Consider the following 24,680-nt stretch of genomic DNA (forward strand, 5'->3'; position numbering starts at 1 on the left):
ATACACTTATTATGTTTAACAATCATGAAACATAGTCGCTCTACTCTGGATCATCCATTTATCTGATCTAATATTTGATATATTCAAGTTTTGTTCAGGGGCGAGGGGATAAATGGGACTCAGTTTATTCGTCCTGTTTTCAGTGGATATTTAAATTATTTACTTAATGTTCACTACACATTGATTTTAATCTGGATTTCAGAAGGGATGATTCTTCACTGGTTTCCATGAGCACTTTCGTATATTTCTAACCTTTTTCTTCTTCATTAAAAGCTTTTAAAGTGTCCATCATAAAATCATTATCACATCTGATTCTGTCGTTACATTAACAAGTGTTTTTGTTCGTTTTCCTCCGACTGTTCGCAACCTGAGAGACGCACAAAGTTCGCGCATTTTACGACCGTCCGCCACTGGGACTGCTTTCCACCGGTAACCATAAAACCAACCACTTCAGCTCGAATTCCCTAAACAGACAAGCGTTGACAGGAATAGACCAATGTAGTGATGGAGGGATGTGAATGTCACATGTTTTCAGTATAATATACACCGCCCTTCTATTTCTATCTCCACCCCTCCGTCAAGTGTCAATTCTGCTCCACCGCAATCAATCAGTTATTTGTCAGAGGCTGTCAATCCACTGCTTGATTTATGTCAGCTATTGTGGCTGATTACATGCCAGTGCGACTGCGGGAAAAGAACAAGGGGAGGGGGGGGGGGGGGAGAGAAAGGGAGAGACAGGGAGACATTCTGCAAGAGACACCCAAGATTTCAGAGGAAATAAATTGATTCTCGTGTCAAGGTTTAATTTTTAAGATGCATCGACGGTAGCCAACAAGCCCGCGTTGACGTGGGAGGGTATCAGAGTCAAAGCCGTTGATTTCACTCCATATCAGCCACTTATTAAATAAAATCGGCAACTTTTGGAGTTCTTCGTAAAACTTATCGGTGGTGGTATACACGATGAAACTTTAATAAGTTGCAGTTCAGCTCTTGATTTCCACGGAGAAGCTTTTGGTTTTTAATAGTGTTAAACGGCTTTTTGCTATAATCGGTGGATCACGGAGCAAAGAAAGAGCCGTAGGGGGGGAAGAAAGAAAAAAAACACGTGCTCTATCGAAAATGCACGAAGTAAACAAATGGACAGAAAATCCTGGGTTTAAAAAAAAATTACACACACAAAACGGAAAGTTAAATAAACAGTGCAGGGATGTAGAATTCATATTCCCATTATCTATCTATATGTATAGCCTCTATTCTTTCTTGGATAGCATGGACGCAGTATAACTATTTACAAGATTTAATAATAATTCAAATGTGTAACAACCCGGTCACACACTGCGGTCTCTCAAAACAGAACCATGTCCATTATTTTAGGGAGGGGGGGCTAAACGCATCTGCCATTGTGTTGTTAAAACCTGTCATCTGCCTCGGGCACACTGTCATCTGCAACAAGAACAACAAAGACGACTGAAAAAAAAGAGAGAAAGAAATCCAGACAGTTTATATTGATGTCAGCTCGATTTTATTTACATACAATGGAAATGATTTATTTTCTTTAACGGGCAGAAACGCGGACCGGGAGAAAGAAAAGAAGAGAAATGGTCTGTCAGGCCGTTGAGAAAAGAAGTTTAAAATGCCTTGAACTATTCACCGCTGAGATGGCTAATCAGTATTGAGACTGCGGGGCAATCGGGCAGCTTTTCAATGTGGTTTTCCTTTCATCTAAATCGGGATGGAGGCGCTCAATTAAAAGCCTATCAGTTTGTAAGTAAATCAACGCCTATCAAAGTTGTCACATCAAACAAAACGATTATTATTGCAACCCGCCTCTGCCATTAATCTCTTTCTGTGGTAATCTGCTTGACAGGTCAACACGGAGAGCAAGAAAACCTGGAGTGGACAGTCAAGGCTGCAAAATATTTTATTTATTTTTACTGAATTGTATTTTTTTTTTTGAGAAAAATAAAAATGCAAAATAAAAAAAACATTTTTTTCGAGTCCCATATTTTTTTAATTAGTTACATTTTGGAGTGAATATAATAAAACGTTTACAGAGCAAACTTGCAAAAGACTAATAAAAAATAAAAAAAAGACAGATAGGAAAAAAGTTTTTACCTTATAGGCCCACAACTGATTTCAACTTTGTTAAAGGTGCACTAATAAAGAAATTAATAACTATCTTCTCTATCTTGTCTACATATCTCATGCAATATAAATAGATGTCGACTTCTAAATAAGACATGTTGTTCTCAGCGTAATATGTGTGTTTCTAAGAGAGGGAGGAAGGAAAAAGTCCAAGTAAGCGGATCTCTATTTCTACGAATGTTCTCAGTCTTCTTTTTTTTTTTCTTGCAGAAAAGAAGAGGGGGGACGTTTCACAATATGCAAAGATGTGTGATTGATAACAGGCTTGGTATTTTCTGCAAGGGATGTCAGTCCGTGACACAATATGTGAGTTATTAGGGCAAAGAAGGGCAACCATAAATTTTCACTGTCAGGCGAAAACCCTCTTTATTGTCCCTATGACGAATGGGCTTCTGCACCAGACACCAAAATACTCGGCATTCCTCTTAAATGGGAACACATTTTTGCGACCATAATTCATGATATTTAAATAGAAAGTTTTAATATCCCCCATATATTTCATAACACTGACATGTTTATGAATCACTCCGCATGCAAATACAACCATTTACATCTCGCGAGGAAATACTTTATGTTGGACTTGTAGGATTACAGAGCCGACTTGTTGTGATGAAGCGAGGAAGAACACATTTCATTATTAGGGCTGATTTATGCAGCCAAACTAAATATGAAATATATAATTAAACAACTTTCCTAAATGCGTATCTTCAGTTTTTTTTTAAGGCTATGGTGTAAACGCTACTTTATTTTGGGCCTATATACAAACTGCTTGGGAGCTATTCACGACGTTACCATAAAGTTATTAATTTCATTTTAGACCGTTTGCCGTTTATTATTTATAAATATATTCTAGCAATAATTAAAGTGTACAAAGACAGCAACAGAGAGGCACAGAATCTCCGCGTAGCAGTAATATAAAAGAAGATGTGGACTGGCCAGGATAGCAGACTATTAAAACTATTAAAGTACATGCATGAAGTAGATTTGTTTCCCCTCTAAAACTCCGTGGAAGGACAGGATTACAGGAAAGTCCGTGACACGATATTACCTGGAATCATTGCCTACTAAGCTCCGATGTAAAACGTCAGAGAGGTAAAAACGATTAAAAAAAACATCAACAACAGTGTAACGACATTAAGACGTAGTCCTTGTGTCTAAAAGAAACCCTGTTTGGAATTACTCAAACACAACCACTCAATACACTGTCGAAGTGAAGCAAGGAACACAGCGAGGACCGAAGCCATGCAGACTCTCCCTCGCTCACTCTCTCTCCGGGAGAGCGGCGGGGAGAGAGTGAGCTTTTCCGCGTGTGGGAGGTCTTAGGTGACGTCACAAAACATGCAGCAGGCAAGCTGGCTGAGCAATGTGCAATGAACAGCAGCAGGCCTATGGCGCTCACAAACTTTCTAATGTCTCTAAACAGTGAACCACTGTGACCCACAAGTAAGCAGGACTGCGACATACCTCATTAAAGCAGTCAGCTTACTTGTTGCCAAAGCTTCAACTAGAGCAGGACAAACACAGCACTGTGGTGGGAACGTCAGTCTTTGACTGCACATACAAAATTAAGGACTGATAGCCTGTAAGAAAAGTATATAGTTTTTGTTAATAACAAGTAAGTATATATTTAGAATATATATAATATCCCATCCATAATAATCACGTTTAAATGATCCAGAAAAGAATATTTGACCACAAGAGCATGCATGACTACACTGCATCTGAAAAAGTGGCTTGACAAAACTAGCACGGTTCAAAACTAGTATGAAAGATATGTGGTTGTAAGTATTTTGTAAGAAACAAACCTTAATTACTTAGCACAAAGTTATTAGCAGCTTTTATACAGATATACAAGATACCTACATCAGATAATTTATTAGGTACATCTTGCTAGTATATGGTTAGACCCTGTTTTCTCTTCAGAACTGCTTAAATTCTTTGTTGGATAGGCGATGGAAACACTGCTCAAGGATTTTGGTCCAAATAGAAAGCATCACACAGTTCCTGCATATTTGTCAGCTGCATATTCATGATGCAAATCTGCCCTTCCACCACATCCCAAAGCTGCTCTACTTGATTGTGATCTGGTGATTGTGGAGGCCACGTATGTACAGTGAACTGTCAAGAAACCAGTTTGAGATGATCTTAGCTTTGTGACAGGGTGTGTTATCCTCCTGGAAGCAGCCTTCAGAAGATGGATACACTGCAGTCGTAAAGAGATTGAGAAGGTCAGCAACAATACTTGGGCAGGCTGTGTATCATGCTCTATTGTAACCAAGGGGCCAAAAGTCTACCAAGAAAATATCCTTCACACCATTACAACACTGAGCTGTTGACATAAGGCAGGATAGATCTGTGCTTTTGTGCTGTTCAAACTGAGACTCATCAGTTTAGGCAATGTTTTTGTTGTCCACGTTTGGTAAGCCGACACAAATTGTAGCCTCATTGCAGTGACACAAAACTATCTTTTGTGCTCAGGAGCATTCGAGTCAAAGGTAAATCCCAGATCGTTCATGCAAATGTCTGTCATTGTGTAATGAGACAGTCAGTATCCATACATGTGTTTATATATCAAATTTCAAACAACTGAAAAATTCAAAGATCTTGGTCTTGGAACATATTTCTGTAATATTAGGTTTGGTGCTCCACAGCAACATTCTGTACACAGACCAGTGCATTCTAATATTAAAAGGAAAACTATTGCAGTTTTTTGTACTGTGGTCTGGACAAAATGATCACAGAATGCTGCAATTTCACAGACCTTTGACACCATGTTTAGTTTTATAACTAGCAGGACAAATATGTTATACTCCACATCATACTGTCAAGTGGAAGAAACAAAAGGGCTAATTATGAAGTCTGGACAGAGCTTTTAAAATATGGAACAAGCTTTTGGTAGTCATTAGACTGGAAAAACAAAATAAATCTATCTGAGAGATCTAAATCTCTGCAAAATTGACAGTCTCTTAAAAAGAAAGACTGATCAGCTCAACAAAACCAAAAGACCTGAAAGTGGATAATCACAAATTCTTTCATCGGTTAAGTAAAGTTGTATCGCTATCAAAGTCCACAAAACTGAGATACCAACATGAATGGAAAACACAGAACATTCAGAACAAGGCGCAAACTACTGATTATGCTCAATAACAAGCAGGACAGATTATACTTTGTCAGAAAACAGTTCCAAGATGAAACCAAGATGAACTTGGCTAGCATCGGAATGATGGAAAGGGAAAGGTATGTAGTAGGAGAAAAAGGTCTTAAGCTCAGAAGCATACTACATCATCTGTCAAACATGGATGTAGCTAATGTTATGGGGTGGGTACATATGGCTGCTAGTGAAACCAGGTCAGCAGTGACTGCTCATAGATGCAGCAGGATGAATTGTATGAAGTGTACAGGGTACTACACTCTCTGCTCAGACTGAATCAAATGCTCCAAAACTGACCAGACAGTGCTTCACAGTGCAAATGGATAATGTGTCAAAGCATTCAAAGAAATTGGATATTCTTCAATGGTGAAGTTAGTCACCTGATCTCAACCCAGTAGTCCGTGCTTTTTCATTTATTGAAAATAAAACTCAATGCAGAACGACTCACAAACAAGCAGCAACGGTAGGCAGATAGAACATCATAAGGGAGGAAACACAGGATTTAGAGATCCCAATGGGTTCTAGACTTTATCCAGTCATTGCTGTTCATCCAAGTATTAAAAAACAAGCCTCATGCTTGAAATTATATAAATTTGTCTAACTATTTTTGAGCCTCTGTAAATGGGGTATATGTTAAAAAATGGTTATAAACCCTATTTTTTAAATAAACACTCTGAATTTAACCTAAACGTCTGAACTTCAGTCACATAACAATTGATTTTGAATCTATTAATTTTTTTTTAAAGCCAACGTATGAGAAACACTGAACTCAGAGATAAACATAGCATCATTTATGCAAAAAGAAAAAGAAAAGGAAAAAGTTGAGTGAACTTACCCTTTAAATAAGAAACTTGTCAAGGGCGATGGGGGCAGCACTGAGCCCAATTGTGTGGTCAAAGGGGAAGATGTTGTCAAGACTTACCATAGATAGTGCCATTTGGAAAACTGACTCAAAATGAGGTTCTTGATTGTTGATTGCTATGTTATAGCTTTACATCCAAAATACTTACATACTTGATGTAACCCCCCAGTAAAGAACCGCCATAACGCTCTGGTTAAATAGAGGCAGCTTCTCAGACTAACATGGGCAATTAAAATGATTTTACTTCAGGTTTGATCTAATCTCTATTTTAGTGTATATGTATGTTTTATTACCAGTATGGCTCTCCACGCCCCCTCTCCCCCGTATGGTTTACTGAGACCAGGTGTTCTACCTACCCGGACTTCTTTTTCCACAATGTTTCAGTATTTTAGCCGAGAGCCGTGCACACATCCAGTCTGAATCTAATGTTGTCATTAGGAAAACAGTCAGCACTCAGGTTTGATCAGCAACAGCGACCGCGTGCTTCCGCACAACAGCAGGTCAGCTGATTGAAACGGCACGCGGAAACAGTAAAGTCAATTTGAAATCGCCACTAGTTCTCCAAAGCACTCGGTCTTCACCCACAAACACCAGCGCTTAACGTAAAGCAAAACGTAACGTCTTTCTTTCGTAAGCGGATTTTTTTTAAGTGCAGTGACTCGGATAGTTGATGTAAAAGCAGTGGGCGAGAAAGATATGGCAAACAACGAGTCGCTGGTCGCATTGAATGGGACTCAGGTAAGTTTGCTTAGGAGAGTGTTTCTCTCAGACTTTGTCCCCTGCTTGTGTAATGTGGCACTTTTTTTTTTTATTTAAGCCCCACTCTAAATAATTTACTAGCGCTGAAGTTATGCTGCTGTGTTTGTTTCCTCGACTTCACTGGAGTCACGTGACACGCTGAAGCTAGCATTACAGATGTGACTTTCGCTTCTTTTACAGCTTCACTGACAAAAATAAACTCCGTAATAAGTAATGTAATAAAGTGTACCCAGTGCAAGGCGGTTTGTTGAAATGTAAGTTCACAGGGGCAGAAGTGAAAAGCATACAGAGGAAAGGATTAGTTATCCCTTCGCATAAACAGAAAGACAGGTGTAGTTTAGAAACCATCCGGCTTTACAGTGAGGCATCCTATCCAGCTGTTTCGCCAAGTGTTGCAGTATAAGGCTGTGTATGTTATTCAGATTTAATTAAAAAGTTGTTGTTGGGATATCATGAAAAATGTGTCTGTTCCCCCGTCAGAGATGCAGTCTTTATATGTCTCTCTCTTTTAATTTTCAAAGATTTCATACATTGGGCACGACTGTAAGGAAATTCCAGAGTTCCTTGGAGAGACCTATGGCCAGTTTGCACGAAGGCTGGATCTGAGTTTTAATCAGCTCAGGTAAGATTAGCAACATGTAATCAGCTGCACATCTTCCTACATCTTCCTCTGCCTGCTACTGGGAGACATGCGTCTTCACATCAGGTGCAACTGAATGTGTACCCTGGGTTTACAGGTGGTCACAGTGTCATCAGAAGATCAGAAAGCTGAACGAGTGTTAGAACTGGGCTGGTGCCACGCTGGGGCGGGATAAAAGGCATCATCGATAAATGTGACATGCTAATTCAGGGGCAAATAGAAGAAAAGATTCCTCTGTCAGGACATGAAGGAGCACCTCATGGCAGCCGCTTCAGAGGGGGCTGCCATTTCAACAGCAGGACTAGCATAGTTGATGTGGCAAGTAAAAGAAAAGAGATGATGGTTATAAGGTGCTTTTGTTTCTGAAGCCCTTTCATGACTGTCAGGCCATGAAGCCATCTCAGTTGGGCCCTTTTCTGTTTAGAAATTGTTGTCTCGAGGCAGTTGTCTGTAGTGGGTATTTGGAGTTTAAATGGATTTATATAGTGCAAAACCCCTCAATTGAAAAATCTTTTTTAAGGTTCAGGAATATCTGAATGGGCCAACATGAGTTTCTTGGAAGCCCATGATCTGTTATCACAGAATTTACACACACAGTGCAGAGCTCACCTTTGCACAGGGTGTTGAGTAAGTCACAGTCCTTGTAAATCTGCTACGGTGGGCAAACAGAGATCTTTAGGTCCTTGGCTAAGCCTGATATACAGAAACCTGTCACACATTTTTCTTTTGTTTGTTTTGTCTAAACATCTGCAACTGGTAAAACAAAGATTTGTAGCTGCATTCTCATTACCTTGACCATCAGTATCCTATCATGCTCTTCATTCAAATATAGTCAGATAATTTGAAACATTTACGTTTTTAAATAGCTAACAGTAGGCAAGATGATACCAAGTGTCCTTTTTGCTCACAATAAATATTTTTTTGATTAGATGACCATACGTGAGGTTCCTAAACCAGTTAGCAAAAGTCCTATATAGTATTACACCTTGTCACATGACTAAGCATTGTACTGAATACACTGTTTGACACCAATTGTTTTTAGGCGTTTCCTCAGAGGAAGTGGAAGCACGTAATCTCTCACAGGGAGCATTATGGCATGAGACTGCAACAACTCTTATGTCTGTGGGTTTTGGGGATATCAAGACGGGCATTATGTGAGTTGCCCTTGAAGCTGTCACGTTAAGAGCTTCATGTTTAGAATGAAATATTTATGACTCAGAAATGACTAATTTATTATTGGTTTTCAGTTCAGCTAATCTCAGATGTCAGATATCATTACTAAACTTCAAAGGGTGGTATGCACAGAGAAGTGGTGCAGAAGTAAGCCAAGCAATACTTGAACCATTTAGGGCTCATGTCTGTGCAATATTGACTGATGGTTTGGTAGTGGAAAAAGTGATCTTATACCATGCTTAATTCTAATGATTTAGCTTTAGATTTGGCTAGATTTTATTTTCAAAGCTGCTTTATTTTCCTCAATTTCTGGGTTCTGGTTCATTCTTATGCTTGTTGTGAAAATGAGTGTTTGTACAGTGTGTTAAAGCTGATTCCAACAACATTACATGACATTAATACAACAGAACATTAAAAGATGAAAGTATGCATTGCCAACATGCTAGTATTAGTTCCTTCTGGTATCACCATAAACACACATGACCACATTAGAAACTGGATAAACACGTCAACATGTGACAAAGTTGTAGCACCCACTGTTCGTTTCCCATTCCCCAGTTTTGATATACAAGAAACAATAAACCACTGATGCGTCATATTTTGTGCTGCTGTACAATGCATTGAATAATTTGACAAGGTTATAACCAATATTATTGGTAAAAGTTTCTAAGCACACTTTCACCTTTATAATATAGGACATCTGCACACCAGATAGGTAAACACTGTTATTTATCTCATAATGATAACATTCGAAATTCTGCTGCTCTTATACGTCAGAGACATTTGTGAATATTGACACCGTGACCTTGTTTCAATGTCAGCTCAAGCAAACCAGGTGTAAACAAATGCACATGTTGGTTAAACTCAGTGGACTACCTTCAGCATCGTGCACTTCTTCATGCTGCTTGACTCAAATCTAGAGGGAGACATTGCCAGAGTTTGTTGTAGCTAATGTGCTTATTTCTGTCAGCTCAATTGACAACACTCATCCAGCAACCTGACAATGAGTCACAACGAGAAGCAAGGTGCTGGCATTGGCTTTAACTGAGTCCTGTGTGGTTTTGTGTGCGTGTAGCGCATATGTTTGTTATTTTGTATGTGTGCTTGTGGATGTTTGCTTGGGTGCAGTGTTTGCGCATCTGTCTCTGTGAGCATAACTGTGAGTGGCTGGGCAGGTAATGGCAGGATGAAATTATGGTAGTGGGCTGTCACACCTACACCTCTCCCTCTGTGTGCTGTAGTGTCAGCCTGTCTCATCAATGTGTTGAGAACTGTGGCTCACAGTGAGATTTCTGTCCCAGGAAGGGCTTGGTTGGTATTGTGTTGTCCACTTTGTTCCAGGTCAGTTGTGTATACAGTGCTGTGAAGGAGCATGTGCTATGTTGACACGATTTCCCTGCTGTGACTGTTACATGCAGTGTTATCACCCTGGACACACGAGGATTGAAGAGGACATGTGTCTCTGAGTCTCAGGAAGAATCCTAACACTATTACAACAGGGATACTTGTCTTCCGAAATCAGACAAACCATCCTGATAAACAAATCCCAGTTGGGTATCAACAGCCAGTTGTGAAATCTTAAAACTCTACTTTTTCCAGTAAGCCTATTTTATCAATTTAGTTATATATATATTTTTAAAACCAAAGTATAGAGATATACTGACTGACTGAATTGGTCCATTTTCAGTCTTCTAAGCCTGGATCAGGTACTCAGCCTCCAGTATATCCTATTATGAGCCGGTTCGTTTCATGCATGCACGGTGGCACAGACAAGTTAAATATTATAAGCTTGGAAACACCTCACTGTGAGTGAAGACACAAAGTTTGCCAAAGTAAACTGTGGGTGAGGTACAAAGAAGATTGTAAAAACTAATCTAACTAGATGCTTCACTCAACTTTGCCTAGCTGAACATTTTAAAGAAGCTAACAAAAACAAAGTAGATAAAGCTACTTTGTTTTTCCAGAGCTCCGAGCCAGCCACAGGCAAGCATCCTTTGTGTGAGCCTCGGTATGAGCAAAAGATCAAAGTTGTTCCAAAGAAAATTATGGAGACAAGTGGAAAAGAAAAAAAGATTGATGTCCTCTTATTTGGTAAATTTATCCAAATACCGTAAAAGATTTGTTATATAAATCCGCTTTTGTTTGGTAAAGTAAAATATGCCAGATAAAGGTGGGCGCGCAGAAACATTTCAGTTGTTTAGGTGAGAGAAGATCCTGTAATGCACTCCAGCTTGTAAAATTTAATAATTTCTTGTATTATGAAAATTAAAATTGAAGCAAAATTTCCAAACAAGAGTGATTAAAGTTGTGCAATCACAGTGATTCTTTGAAATACCTTTAAATATTGGAGATACTAGAGACATTTGGTAAATGTCACATGAAACTGCAACTTTTACATTTTTCCATGCATGAGAAGATACCAATGTCTATTTTTCCTTGCAGTCAGTCTCAGTTTTCACAATATCAGAATTTCAAATATGACACTGATACTCAGGAAAATACTCAATAAAAAAGGGACAAAATTACAAATATATTATGTTATATTTTAGGATTCTCTTAGTTAGTGGAAAAAAACATAAACAACATTTTTAGATGTGCTTTTGGTGACTTGGCACCATATTTCCATTGCTGATCAAATAGAGTTGGTAACGTATGCTCTCACTATTTCTGTGAGAGAATGGTAGACTTTTCTTTGACTTAATCTTGGACTCAGACATTAAATGGCTGCATTATTCTGACCAGCAGGAGTGATAATGTTAGCTCCCAGATTAATGTTATATTATTATTAGCCATAGCCCCTAGCCACTAACTTAATGATTGCTATCTGTGCAACAATGTAGGAATGTAACCTGTTGCTGAAAGTGTTTGTCAGCGTCGTTTGAACTTATTAGGCACAGCATTGAATGTCAAGGACGTTAATTTACAGGTAAAAGTCAAGCACTCCACCTCTAAATTTTCTTACCACAAAGATCTTTAATTCAGTCGTTAACCTACATGGGCTCATATCCCTTGTGACCCACTCTATGATCTGAAACACTGACATTACTCTCTGGTATACTTAAAAGTCTAATGTCAGGAGTCGATCTGCTACATAAAATCCACCAAAGTTGAAATTCAGCCTGCTCTCAAGAATAGGAAGACCATATTGGACTTAGGCACACACATCTACTGTATGTGTGTGTGTGTGTGTGTGTGTATGTATGCAATGTGTGTGCCTCTGTCTGTGGGGGTATGTGCTCACCCAGGCCATGTTGGTGATGGCAGGCGTTTTGCATTTTAATGACAAATCAAGTATGCTAACTTGCATTTTAAAACGAAAGTGCTCTAAATGTCGCACGGCTGTCAAAATGAGATGTAAGTAGTCTGATGAAAAGAGAACAAAGAAGACAAAGTAGGGAGGCCTAGTACACTGAGAAATGAAATAAAACCTTGTATGGCCTGTCAACTGTGTCGTTTTATATTCATATCTAAGAAACATTATAGTATTACTCCGCTGCTCAAGCCTCACTCATCTGTCTCTTTTAATTCATCACAGGGACCGCTCTGTCTTTCAAGTTGCTGTATGTCAACACTGGAAGGGGCCTTCTAATTGACAAATGAGTGTCACAGACATCAAGTGTTCCTTTTCTATCCACGATAGGTAGACTCTGGTTGTTTGATGGTTTGGGGAGGAGGGATGAGGGGGTCTGTTATTGGCAGAAGCCCAGTAAGAGGCATTAGACTGGGCCCAGAATGAGAAGTGACAACAGGAAGAGAGCCTGTCATTGTCTTGCCTAAGTGTTCAATCTGCAGAGATGCTGGTATGCAGATAAAGTGTCAGTTAGGAGGAGAGAATATGAAACATTGGCAGTATGAAGTCCTCAAATCACTTAACTGGGAGCAGCGTGTGTGTGTGCCTGGTAATAGTGGTGGCGTACTCTGTTCTGCTGAGGAAATATATTCCATATCTGATCCATCAGGCCTGTTTAGGCCGATATTCTAGGATAACCTGATCTATGTCTCATAAATTACAAAGTACGCAGAGCTCTCCCAGCGCAAAGAGATTTAAACCGGATAGATGAAAAGGACACGGTCTGGCAGGAAATAACTTATTCATATGAAGGACATTGATATTTCGTATCCTTCTTTGGTACTAATTTAAACTAGAATTTTTTTAAAATGATGTACTACTCCTGGGAAAGTCGCCGGATGACATAGCTTGTCTTTTTCCTCCATCTCACCAATTTGAGGTTGTGATTGCTGCAAACACTTTTCTCTCTGTTAACGGACAGTTAAAATGATGCCAACAGAAAGCCAGGGTAGAGAAATGCACACAAGTCGTGGGCAATTAGTTTTATCAAAGTCATATGTTTGGTACGTTATCGCTTAAGTCTTTTACATGAGGTTATATTTTGGACGGTCTTAATTATAATGCCTTTGGATAGATTTGAAATGATTAAGGTTTAAAGAACTTTTATCTCTGCAAGTTATGCTTTGCATGAGGAAAATTACACAACGTTATGGTTTCACTAATGGCTCAATCCACAGTGGTGACATGATCATCGTCCCTGGCTCAAACCAACACGCCGCTGAACAAATGCCATACTAATTCAAACTTTGGATAGACTTAAGTCAAGAAAAATGCTAAGTTACACTGACTTTCATCTTCACTTTGAAAGAGAGTAGATATACTTCTTGCAACATGCTCATAACTCTCACAAATCTCAACTGTGCACTGCTGATTGGCTCTTTGGAGACAATTGTGGGACAACTCACTTGTTCATATTTGTTTTTTGTTTTTTTTTTTTAAATGTCTTGAAATGTCAGGATTCTTTGAGTGACGTACTTCTCTCATATTTTGTGGAGTCCTTATAAAAGGTCACCCTTCCTGCTGGCTTTTGAAAAGTTGTTGTGGTTTGTTTTGGTGCCATCCATTTTTTGAGGAAGTCGTGAGCATTACCATGGAGATAAACCACTGGCAAACCTCCTAGTTCATTAGAAATCCCCCTTCCTCCCAAAACAAAACAAAAAAGAAAAAAAACCCCACATCCTCTTAGGACGAGTTTGTGTCTAATTTGTTTTTATCTCGCTTTGAGTACTGCAAAACAAAGTTGGTTTCAAACTGCAGTTCACTGCTGCACCTCTTGTGTCGACAGGGAAATGCAGCTCTGCTCACGTTGCACTCTCAGTGCACACTTGAGGCGTTCGAGAGAATCTGACTTAGCTCCTGGCCTTCTTCTGCTGTAGTATACAACAAAGTTGTAGCGTTCCTGCTACCCCGATTGATTTAGGTGTGGGGTGGTTCCCAGGTGGAGCGTGCAGACGACAGGATGCATATCACCCGGCTATTTAGTGTGAATTCTGCAGACAATGATCACATGTGCTCCAACTGACATTACACAAACTTTGTACTAGGGAGTTGGCAGGATAAAGACCATTTAATGTCTGATCTGACTGATCCAGACATTTGTTATCACTTACAGCTCGGCCGGGTAGTGCCTACAAAAAATCTGGGCTGCAGTGGCTCTGGTGTAACACAGCTGAGTAGCTAGTCAATCAGCTTACAGCTGGACAGTTCCTTTATCCTGGGTACAGGATATATAGTATACAGTAAATCTTTATCTCATTGTTAAAACACAACAAAAGACAGACAGAACCATCAGTGTCAGGAGCTGCCGTCAGCCTTTCAGTGCATTCCTTCTATCTAAAACCATCTTGTGCTTAAGGATTCTGAATTGAAGGGAACATCTTTATGTTCCTTTTGTTCACATTATATACACTGGGCAGTGATGCCATTCCTTTTATGACTGCGTCACATTTTTTATTGTATATCCCAAGACGGATGGCGTGCCACTGATGCAGAGATTTACAGGCCTTCAGCTTGCAGTGGCAGGGCTTTAGAAGGGCCTGCTGACATCTAGCCAACACTTTGGAGGAGGAGTATAAAAGCTGACATTTTATTGGCTCTAAGAGGGAAGGAGAGAGAGGGAGAGAAGTCTTGGGATTGGGGGCAGGGAGGGAGGGAGGGTGAGAGGAAAGAAAGGAAAAGATATTCTGTTTCTTTACTTTATATTTTTCAGCACTGCCAGCTGTCATGGGGAACTTACTAAAAAGATGGGATTTATTGGGTATTATTTAGAAACCTGTCAGTGCTAATGACTACAGCTATGATTTCAATTATCACCCACTAAATATAGCTTAATTCACTGCCTTGCTGGCTATAATGAGCCACCCTGACATCATTTTTCAAAAATTCGATACCATGCTATTTTAATATTTTATGTTGACCACTGATTTAATTTTCCTCCCTGGTGCTTGGCATGTGGCAAGTTGGATGGTCAAAGCTATTGAGTTCAAAGCTATCCATGGGATATATTTTTTCCATTGACAGAAATCCAATTAGTTTTAGTACACAGTCTGGCTGAATAAAAAGGGTCTTAAAATCCACAATATGTTTCCTTAGTGTTTTAGCAGAGTGCAAAGTGATGGATCTTTATGATTTAAACTGATGGGGCCCAAGTGGACATGCTCCCTTTTCTACTTTGGCAAGTGAAAAACAAACTACCCGTATGTCTTAGTCATTTTGATAGGCATAGCAGAGTCTTTTGATATTGTGTAAACATCCGCTGTAAAGTGCATGCACCGGCTAAGATCTTGACTCCTACATATTTAAACACTTATTAAATACTTTACAGCTGCTACACAAATTCTGCCGAAACACCGTGTAAATATGAGAGAGGGGAAAAAGTCAGATGTATAATTCATTAGTGACATGTTTAGTAAGTAGACCGTTTGGGGAGAGTTAATGCGTATTCAGGTTTTGACATGAGGGTGTGCATTTTTAAGCGAGCATTAAAAGGAAGATGATTAGGACTGGCATTTGGCTGTCAATAACAAGCTCGCTGCTTGAAGTTGATGATACGGGGGAATTTTGATAATGTAAAGCTGATTCCTTTTCTTGAGTCTTCTCCCTCAGTGACATATGTTTTATAGTACATAACACATGTACAAGTCATTTAGGATAGCCTCCAACAGTTAGGATCTCTCCATGTGTGCTTTGCTTTCTTCTAAAAAATGGAAAATCACACTACTTGAGACATGACCTGTGTCTCTTTAAAGACATAACTCAGGCACTGTTTATGTTCATCCCATCACATTTAGCTATCTCCCAGATTGATGATGTAAGCAACTGGAAGGCATGGAACATATTAAAGCAGAGCAGGGAGAGCCATACTTCTACTTCCCTTGGCTGAATCCCAGATGTGGAAAAGAGAAAAAGTAAGGGGGGGGGGAAAACGGTTTGGAGCCTGTTTTGGATGATGAACAAAGGAGCTTCCTTTGGTATGGCCTAGGCAGTTTTGGTCGCTTCATGGCTTTCAATCTCCCACAGTCTTTCCTAGAAGGCCCAGGGGTGTAAAGTGAAGACAGATACATGGCTGTATCCATGCCAAGATTTTAGAGGATGATGGCAGTTTTTGCCGTGATTTGAATTTTAGGGGATGATTTTTTAAGAGGGCTGCGTGATAAATGTTGTCAGTAGATGAATAAATCCTGTGACCATAAAATGCAGTTGGAGGCTGTTGGCGGAGATGGCAGCTCTCAAAGGCCTCGCGATTACTAACAGTCTGATCTTGCATATTGGCGAAGACGAGGGATTAATCTTATAACCCCTATAATTTGAGTCCAGTTTAATCGCAGTTCACCACTCCTGGTGTGATAAACTATGCCTTATTTGCTTGTTCTGCAGTTGCAGAACCGGCTTTGCGGGTGAGACCTTTTCCTTCACTCCCGCAAAACACTTAAACCGTCCCTGGCCGTGGACAGCTGTGTCACATTCTCAGCACAGCTGTATCTCATTTCCTGTATCCATTTTAGATAAACGTACTCGCATCTTTCACAGCTTTCACTTTTAAAAACCACCGACAGTCCTTCCAAGCTGCCATCCCAAGAACTTGGTCGGACGGGAAGATTTTTCCGAGATAACGGTCCCTGCGCTCTCGCTCGGCTGCGCTCTTGTTCTCCCCTTCCTCTTTGTGCTCGTTCCATTTGTGAAGCATGAAGAATAAGTTTAGAAAACTGTAGCTGGGACTGGGTTCAGAAATCAAGGGAAAGCTATGGTTCTTTTAAGGTTACATCTGACATCCATCAGCATGGAAATATGTTTTAATGGTCAGGCAGGCTGCAAGACATCAGTAAGCTGTTGCCTCACTTTTCCACCCAGGGATATATTGAGATAAGAAACAGTGACGGCATGTTTCATGTCCATGCTGCTGACATGTCTGTGCTGGAAAACTACAAGGAGAAACCCTTACATTTTGGGGCCAGCAGGCTGCGTAGTACAGTATCCTTATTCTCTGTTTTCCCTCTTAAAACATTGTTTATCCATAAGGATAAATGCAATGACTCCCATCACACTGGTTCCACTGCAAGCTGCTGACTGCACTATTAGCTGACAGTATGATTATGTGAACAACAGACCAAACAGTCTTCTGATCTCCTCTGTCTGTCCAGACGTTTGGTGATGTTTAAGAGTTTATCCCCACTGGTAATGGGGAGATAGCTTTTGTACTGGGGGCACTGTAGAGTTTCTTTATTTTCTCCCTCTGTCTGGATCCCGGACCCCTGGGTCCTCTAAAGCTCAGAACATGTCTGTACTCAGATGTTTCAAAACACCAAACAGCAGAGGATGAGTAGGAGAAGAAGGAGGCAGAGGAGGAGGAAGAAGGTATAAAGGAGAGACGAAGGGAAATGGGAGGAGGGTAAGGAATCCTCACAGGGACAAAGTGCACATGTACAAGCAGACCAGGCAGAGAGGCCCAACAGGGTCTATAGACTTGTGATCTGAGGGCCGTTTGTGTGTCAGTCAGATCAAAGTCTGTGGAAGAGTAGGAGAAATCCCTTTACCTTTTCTGACTATGGAAACCCTTATTGGCAGCTCGGCTGAAGGAGGGGGATGATAACAGGGAGCTGCAGTGAAATGCTTCTACTTGTGATGGTTTTCATTGTTTTTGTTTCGCTTCGAGTAAAACACAAATCCTTCCTTGGGCAGTTTTATTCATGCAGCTGTAGGGTCGGTGTTTTGGATATCTTAAACATGTGCATGGAACATTGTTTTGTCAATATTTTATGACAATATTAGTGTTAAGACTGCAGCTTCTGGCTGCAAATTCTGCATTTTGCACAAAACTGCCGTGCTGCTCGGTGCTTTATAAATGTTAAGTTTTTATATTTAAAAGGAAGATGGTTGTTTTCATTGTTTCTTTCAAGAGAAGATTGGTTGGTTGATCATAAATTGTCTCTTTTTGTGCAAGGAAACACAAGAAATTATGCCACAGTGTCAGACTAAAAGAGCATGCAGCAATGTGAATTATTCAAATGAAAGCAAAATTCAGATCACGGTGTCAGTGATTTAAGATGAAAAAATATGGTGTTTCTTTTTTATAGTTCCTTTAACTTTCACTTCTAATTCAAGAGTAATAATAAGTAATAAAAGTTGAAGCTATTTCCTTGTTTAAAATGATAGATTAGTTTATTTTTAATGCATGTGATTCCTGCTGCAAAAGGACACTTTGGTTTACAATTAAAAGGTCTCTTAAACTGAGATTAGTCAGTAACAAAAAGAAACAAAAAGTGACAAATAAAAGGCAAAAACATGACAATACAAAGGACCTCTTTATTATGGTGTATTTTTTTTGTATTAGCTTGCTTGGGAACATATCATATGCATATCCTGCACATCTTTTTTCATATAGAGACACCTGCTGAAGATAAGATAACAATAATGCCATTGAACAACAGCACAAAATGTACACTATACAAGGTATATAGAAATATCACTTTAATATAAGCATACATGATACAAAAGATACAGTTTGATATTTTTAAATGTCTGGTAGCAGTAAAGTAGAGTGGAATATTGCATGGTGGCTAAAAATCAGGTCAAATAAATAAAATAAATACATCTAACATCTAACACTGCACATTATCTGTTTCAGTTTTATACATGGATAACAGGTGGTCAGGTTGAAGTTTGAACCAAGTTCAGCATACAGCATATATATATATATATATATATATATATATATATATATATATATATATATATATATATATATATATATATATATATATATATGTATGTATGTATGTATATATGTATATATATATATATATATATATGTATATGTATATATGTATGTATATATATATTAGAGAGAGACACACACACAGCTGTTCCTTCCAGAGAATGCCACACACTCTGCCACTCCTGCTAACCCCCTCATTCTGGGAATGTGTAGTGAGTGTATCCTTCTATAGGCCTGGCTGTTTAAATTAATTATTAGTTTTATAGCGAACCCTGAGGCCCTGCACAGGCAGCTAATCCCTGTAGAGGGCTAATCCGACCCCACGTTACAGAAAATCAATGCTGGTCTTTGGTGTAGGCATGCCATCAGGGCACGGGGACACATGTCAGACAGGCCTCCTGATTTTTTCATGAGGTGTGTTTTTGAAGTGGTAAAGCCAGTGGAGGATGCTCGAGGTAGCCAGAATTTAAAAGAATATCCGGAAGCGATAAAAAAGGCTTGTATGACCAACTTTCTCTTGGGGTGCTAGTGATGCAAGTGTGTGGTTTTTTTGGTGAATTATTTTAACAGAAAGCAGATATGGAGATGCATGGAGAGAACTCGTGCTGTCAAAAAGTTAGTATACATTTAAAAAAAAAAAAAAATCCATATTTGCAGCCTGAGCTAGATGTTTTTGATTAAGGTAATAATAATAAAAATAATAAAAGCTATAAAACTATTAAAAAGATTTATGTAAGTACACAAAGTAATAACACGACACCAACTCCCTTAGTATTTCGTATGGTAACTCTTACCTGTCAGGGCGTGGGCGCAGTTCCTCTGGGGGTGTTCTGGCACAACACAGGACTTTGGCAACGTATCCTTTGGGTCCTTTGGTTTTCCTTTGGTAATTAGGCTTGTTGCAGCACATTCCCTGCGTAGTGGATCAGATTGGGATGTGGGGAGTTGAGTAGAATTTGTGGCTCTGCTTTTAGGAGGCACCATTACAATGGTAGGGTGCGCTAGCTAGTCTGCAACAGTGTTTAGCTGGATAGCAGATGTAAATGTTAGGACCCAAAGTAACCCAGAAGAAGACTTTGCTTTGTAATTCTCATAACATGTCATTGGTTTTTATGTTTTGGCTGATGGTTCTATAACACAAACACACAATAGTATATGTCTGTGTTACAATGGCCTTCTGGGAAACTGTGATGATAGATGTGCGCGGTGGTTGGGTATCCTGCAGTCAACAAGGTTTTGAAGGGATTTGGTTTGCGCTGAGTGACTGCAGAGCATGTCAAGTAGTTTGAGTTATGTCGTGTTTGCTATTTTCACTGGTTTGGTGGCTGAGGATTGGTGCCAGTGGAGTCTCGCTGTAAACATCAGCCTTGACTGTTTGCCTGATAATTTGATGAAGGGAAGGGATTGAAGTAGTCATTCTGAAAATGTCAATTTGTGTCTTTCTAGTAATAAATCTTTTCTTATGACCCAAAATGAGAACATCCTATTTTGTCTTGGCAATGATACAGACAGTCTGTGATTTGAGATCACTTTAATATCTTGTCAGATTTGATCCATAGTAAAAAATTGAAACCACCATTCATTTTCTTTTTCTCTGTCAGGGTTTAATACCATTCAGAGACGATATGAATATTTCTCATTCCTCAGTCTCATTTCATATTCTCAACTGCCTGTCAGTAATTGGAGGAGAGAGAGATGATCTGACCCAGTCCCCTACTTTTTTTTTCCACCTCTCTTTCTGCCTATTAGTTTTGGCTTACCAGCTTTCTCTCTCTCTCTCCCACACACACACACACACACACACACACGGAGACTGGCAGCTGAAGATAATAGCTTTCATAATGTGTGGCGCTTCATTCCAAGCTATTTTGTGTTTCTCTTTATGATAGAACAAAAAAATGTCGAGCCCAGTCAGTCTATTCATTTCCTCTAGTGGGAGATTAATGAGATGAACACTGCCGTCTCGTGCCTTTTGTGACAGGCTTCAAAGTCCCTGTACAGGAGGACCTGCGTCTGTTCATCTGTAGAGTTCACACACAGGCTGGCTTTTATTTCCGTTTACAGTGTAGCAGTCGATTAGGGAGGCTACCTCATGATCCAAACTATATGCTGCAATTATCTTAGACATAGATAAAGTGATCAGATATGCTGTGCGCTTTCTTCGTGGTAGTGAAGTCACTCAGCAAATGTTTTAAGCATCTACGACGTCTGACCTAAACATAGTTTGCTCTGGGATTGAATTCATGAAGTGGAGCCTTTGTGAGCGGACTGTGGCTATGGTGAAGATGCCACTTGAAAGGATGTGACGAACACAGAAATCCTTGTGTGTTATCACGAGACGTTTGGGTTTGACCATTTGGATTTCCTTCCTATTTAAAACGGAGTAAAGCATTCAATCTTATAAACTAAATATAAGGATCTTAATGTATCACTACAACTTTTATTTATGTCAGTCCATACACAAATGTCTTGATTCATCCCCCATTTTTTTTAATTTTGCTTCCAAGGAGCCAGACTGTCTTGTATTTCATTTAATGTGGTCAAGAGCATTAGTTCCCCAGGCTTTCTAAAAGTCTTTCTGAAGTTTTTCTTTGGATACTGGCTGCATTTTCAGAGGAATGCTTTTTTGTTTGCTTGTTTGGTAAACTATTTGACACTGACCTATGAATCACCCAAGCATTTCAGGCATAAAAACTCAAGGGATGAACCAGTGTTGTGGCTACATATACCAAAGAACCCATTTTTAATTGTATCTTTAGGCACCTTGTTATTAGCAGCCTGTAAAACAAACACATCCCACATTCCCCCTTTTTTTAGATGAATTTCCAAAACATGTCAGATAACAGTTTTACAGAAATAAAATAGTATTTCTGCACCCGCAAGGTGATTCTCAAACTTGAAAACTTGACATATCTCAGCATGGTGTGTAGTGGAAATTGGTGGAGGCTGAGGCATACCAAATTACCCAAGAACTGGGATGAAGATCAGTTGTAACAAGTCTTATGGAGGGATAACATCAAATTTGAAAAAGTTGGCTCAAATTGTCATCAGTGTGTGGACGGTAATGTATGTATGACAGGTAGAATAAAAGGCAGCCAACACCCAAAAAAGAGCGTTAAATGTCTTTTAAGACGGTTGGAGAACTATTTCTGAAGACTACTTAACGAAATCACAAGAAAGCTGCCTAATAGAGTTCAGGCTGTGTAGAACAATAAAGATCATCAGACCAAATATTAACTTACAGGCTTGTTAGAACTATACAATCTCTGTTTTCACCTGATGTACTGTGTACCATTTATGTTTGCAGATGTTTTTTTTTTTTAAAAATCACTGCATCTCTCTCCCATTTAGCAAAATATAAAGAATTGAACAGCGACTCAGTACAGTACATCCACTTTACATGCTGCTTTTACATTTTTCTGATACGTATCAGTAAAATATAAAAACCTTAAATATTGTCACATGTTGGAATATCAACTCAACCTGGCCATGTTCACGTTGAATAGATTTCTCCCAGACAAACATAAGACCTATGATGATGGGTAAGAGACATTTGCAGCTGTTCCTCTGCTACTACCACACCATGTAAGCCTATTAAATGGCAGTAAATAAAATCTCTTGTGATAGAAGCAGCTGGGCCACTTTTGTATCATATGACGATCACAACAAACAAACTGAAAATATATCAGTTGCCGTAACTCTCTTTTAACACAAGATATCCTGTAGGCTGCTTATTTGGACCTTTAGTGCCTATTAGTCTAAAATGTGGTTTCTAACGCTTCCATTAATCCCGTTTGCACAGAAGGATGTAATGTTTTACAGCTAAAACTGCTTCTTTTACATTAATAAAGATGGGGGACTGAGAGCTGACAGTAAACTGGTTACTTAAGTCCATGTAAAATGGTGACTGTCACTCACTGCTTCTCCCATTGTGCTGTGATTGTAGTGTAGGCTTGTGGAGAGTTAGTTATCCAAATACCAGCAGTGCATAGTCTCTCATTTGTTTTCATTCACTTTATTATTTCAACCTTTTTATTCGCAGTGTCAGACGTGTTTGCAAGGGACATTCGAGCTTCATGTCAAAAAACTCCTCCAAAAGCGAGACAGCTAAGACAGATTTGGAGGCGAGGCAAAAATCCCTTGTTTGTCGAAATTTTTTGAATGCCACATTTTTATCCAGGCTGCCGAGTGCGTTGCATTTTCCGGGCACATTAACATATCTTAAAACTTTGCTGATTTTTTTCCAGGCCAAAGTTCCTCTGGCAGAAATTAAAAAAATAACTTCCCAAACTGTGACAAACGCAAAACATTTCTCTGAATTGCTTCTCAGAAAGATATAGATTCTTTTTTTTAAATATCAGTTTTGCTGTAACCACAGAGCTCTTATGGTAAACCACCCACGTGTTGATAAAGACAAAAAACTAATGGCAATTCCCATTTGATGTCTACACGAAGTTCTGAGGGAAAGTAAAATAAGACATTTTGGAAAAACATTCCTTTTTCTGTACACAGAGCAGAGTTGTGTGTTTGCTCTACATGGCTTTGATTAAAGGTTTTGAGAGAGAGGAGACATTTCTTTTGCTTTATGGCTCTCATTGCCAGCTTGGCAGCAGCACTAGCATTTAAATGCCCATTAACAACCTTTTAACTGTCAAGATCTTTTGAAATATGGATATTTGCTTTCCTCGCTGCTTCAGAGCCACCAAAATTACTTTTAATAGCACAAGTGTTGAGCTTCATGAGCGGTAGGCTAGCTGCATGCCATTCTCGTGCAAAGGGGGGTTTGCCAACGATGCCTGATTAGGAGTGCAAGGGGAGATTAATAGATGTTTCTTCCCCTCATTTGTTATCACTCTTTTAGCGCATTGACTGACTACGGCGTGTGATAAATAGAGGGAAGCCTCTGCATTTCCTGAGTGTGACACTATCTATCTACTCGTCAGCCCAGCTCTGTGTTGATGTGATGTCTCCTCTGACAGCACATCCAAAGTCAGCTTCCTAGTCCTGGGCAATTTCAGCTGCTGAGGGAAAGGTGTTTGGGATCTGCATTTTAATCCTGGCCTGTTTAATGTTTGCCCCCTGACAATCTGGGCCAGACATCATTTTAATGGTATGTACAGTGATAAAGCCAATAAAATGTCAGGATGATTGATAATCTGAGCATTATAGCAATATGACTTTCCAGGTCTCCTCTGCGCTCCAATGATGGTTTCCAAATTGAATTCTTTAGGCGTGCGCGTGTGAACCTATGCATGCACATTCACATGGTATGCATGCGTGCGCGTTTGCTACACCTTAGGTGAGGGGAAGAAATCTTGTTAGTTTCTAGTGAATCGGTTTTTAGTGCTTATGCAATACATTATTTCCAAAATAACAAACCACATTGGCTGAATAGATTATCTCTGGGTTTTTGGCCTGCTTACTGTATTTGTCTAGAAAATGTGTATCGGAGTGGGGGACAATTATAAGGATGATTACCATATTTCTTCAGTTAAATAAATGATATGAAATCTTGCTTTCCTCTCTGTGTCAGAAACTGTAAATGTATGAACTAGGCGGGCGTGTGTTTCATATCAAAGCCGGCTTATTTTTGTCTACTGGGGATGGTTGAGGGGAGAGGATGCCGTTCATATCTCTTGACTTATGAACTTGTCCAAACACAGGTGGACATTGAGACTCCACAGATGGTGGTGAAGCAATGAAGTGTTGGAACAGTGTGTATACTTAAGCCTTTGCCTTTGATTGTTACATTTTGTAACGGCCTAAATATGTTACTTCTTTTTTTTATTTTCCTTTTTTTTATATATTCAGAGTTGCTCTTTTTTCCCCCCCTTTTTTATTTTTTTAGACTGGATCCCTATGGAGGAGATCACAGCTCTGGTTCAT

At 39.4% G+C, this 24,680-nt stretch overlaps 1 protein-coding gene across 1 annotated transcript in view; it reads left to right on the plus strand.

The window, feature by feature from the left end:
• Window positions 1–6,670: 6,670 nt before the first annotated feature.
• The window catches only part of lrmda (leucine rich melanocyte differentiation associated), a 210,934-nt gene continuing 192,924 nt past the window's right edge, over window positions 6,671–24,680 (plus strand). The window contains exons 1-2 of the mRNA XM_086259345.1: window positions 6,671–6,896; window positions 7,439–7,539. Coding sequence (XP_086115471.1) covers window positions 6,855–6,896; window positions 7,439–7,539 — 143 coding nt within the window. The 5' untranslated portion in view covers window positions 6,671–6,854. The remainder of the gene's footprint in view (window positions 6,897–7,438; window positions 7,540–24,680) is intronic.

This window comes from Aulonocara sp. 'chitande type north' Nkhata Bay, linkage group LG13 (assembly GCF_057382095.1).
Source record: "Aulonocara sp. 'chitande type north' Nkhata Bay isolate Kocher_YH1m ecotype deep benthic linkage group LG13, A_spYH_male_GT1.1, whole genome shotgun sequence".
Lineage (NCBI taxonomy): Eukaryota > Metazoa > Chordata > Actinopteri > Cichliformes > Cichlidae > Aulonocara > Aulonocara sp. 'chitande type north' Nkhata Bay.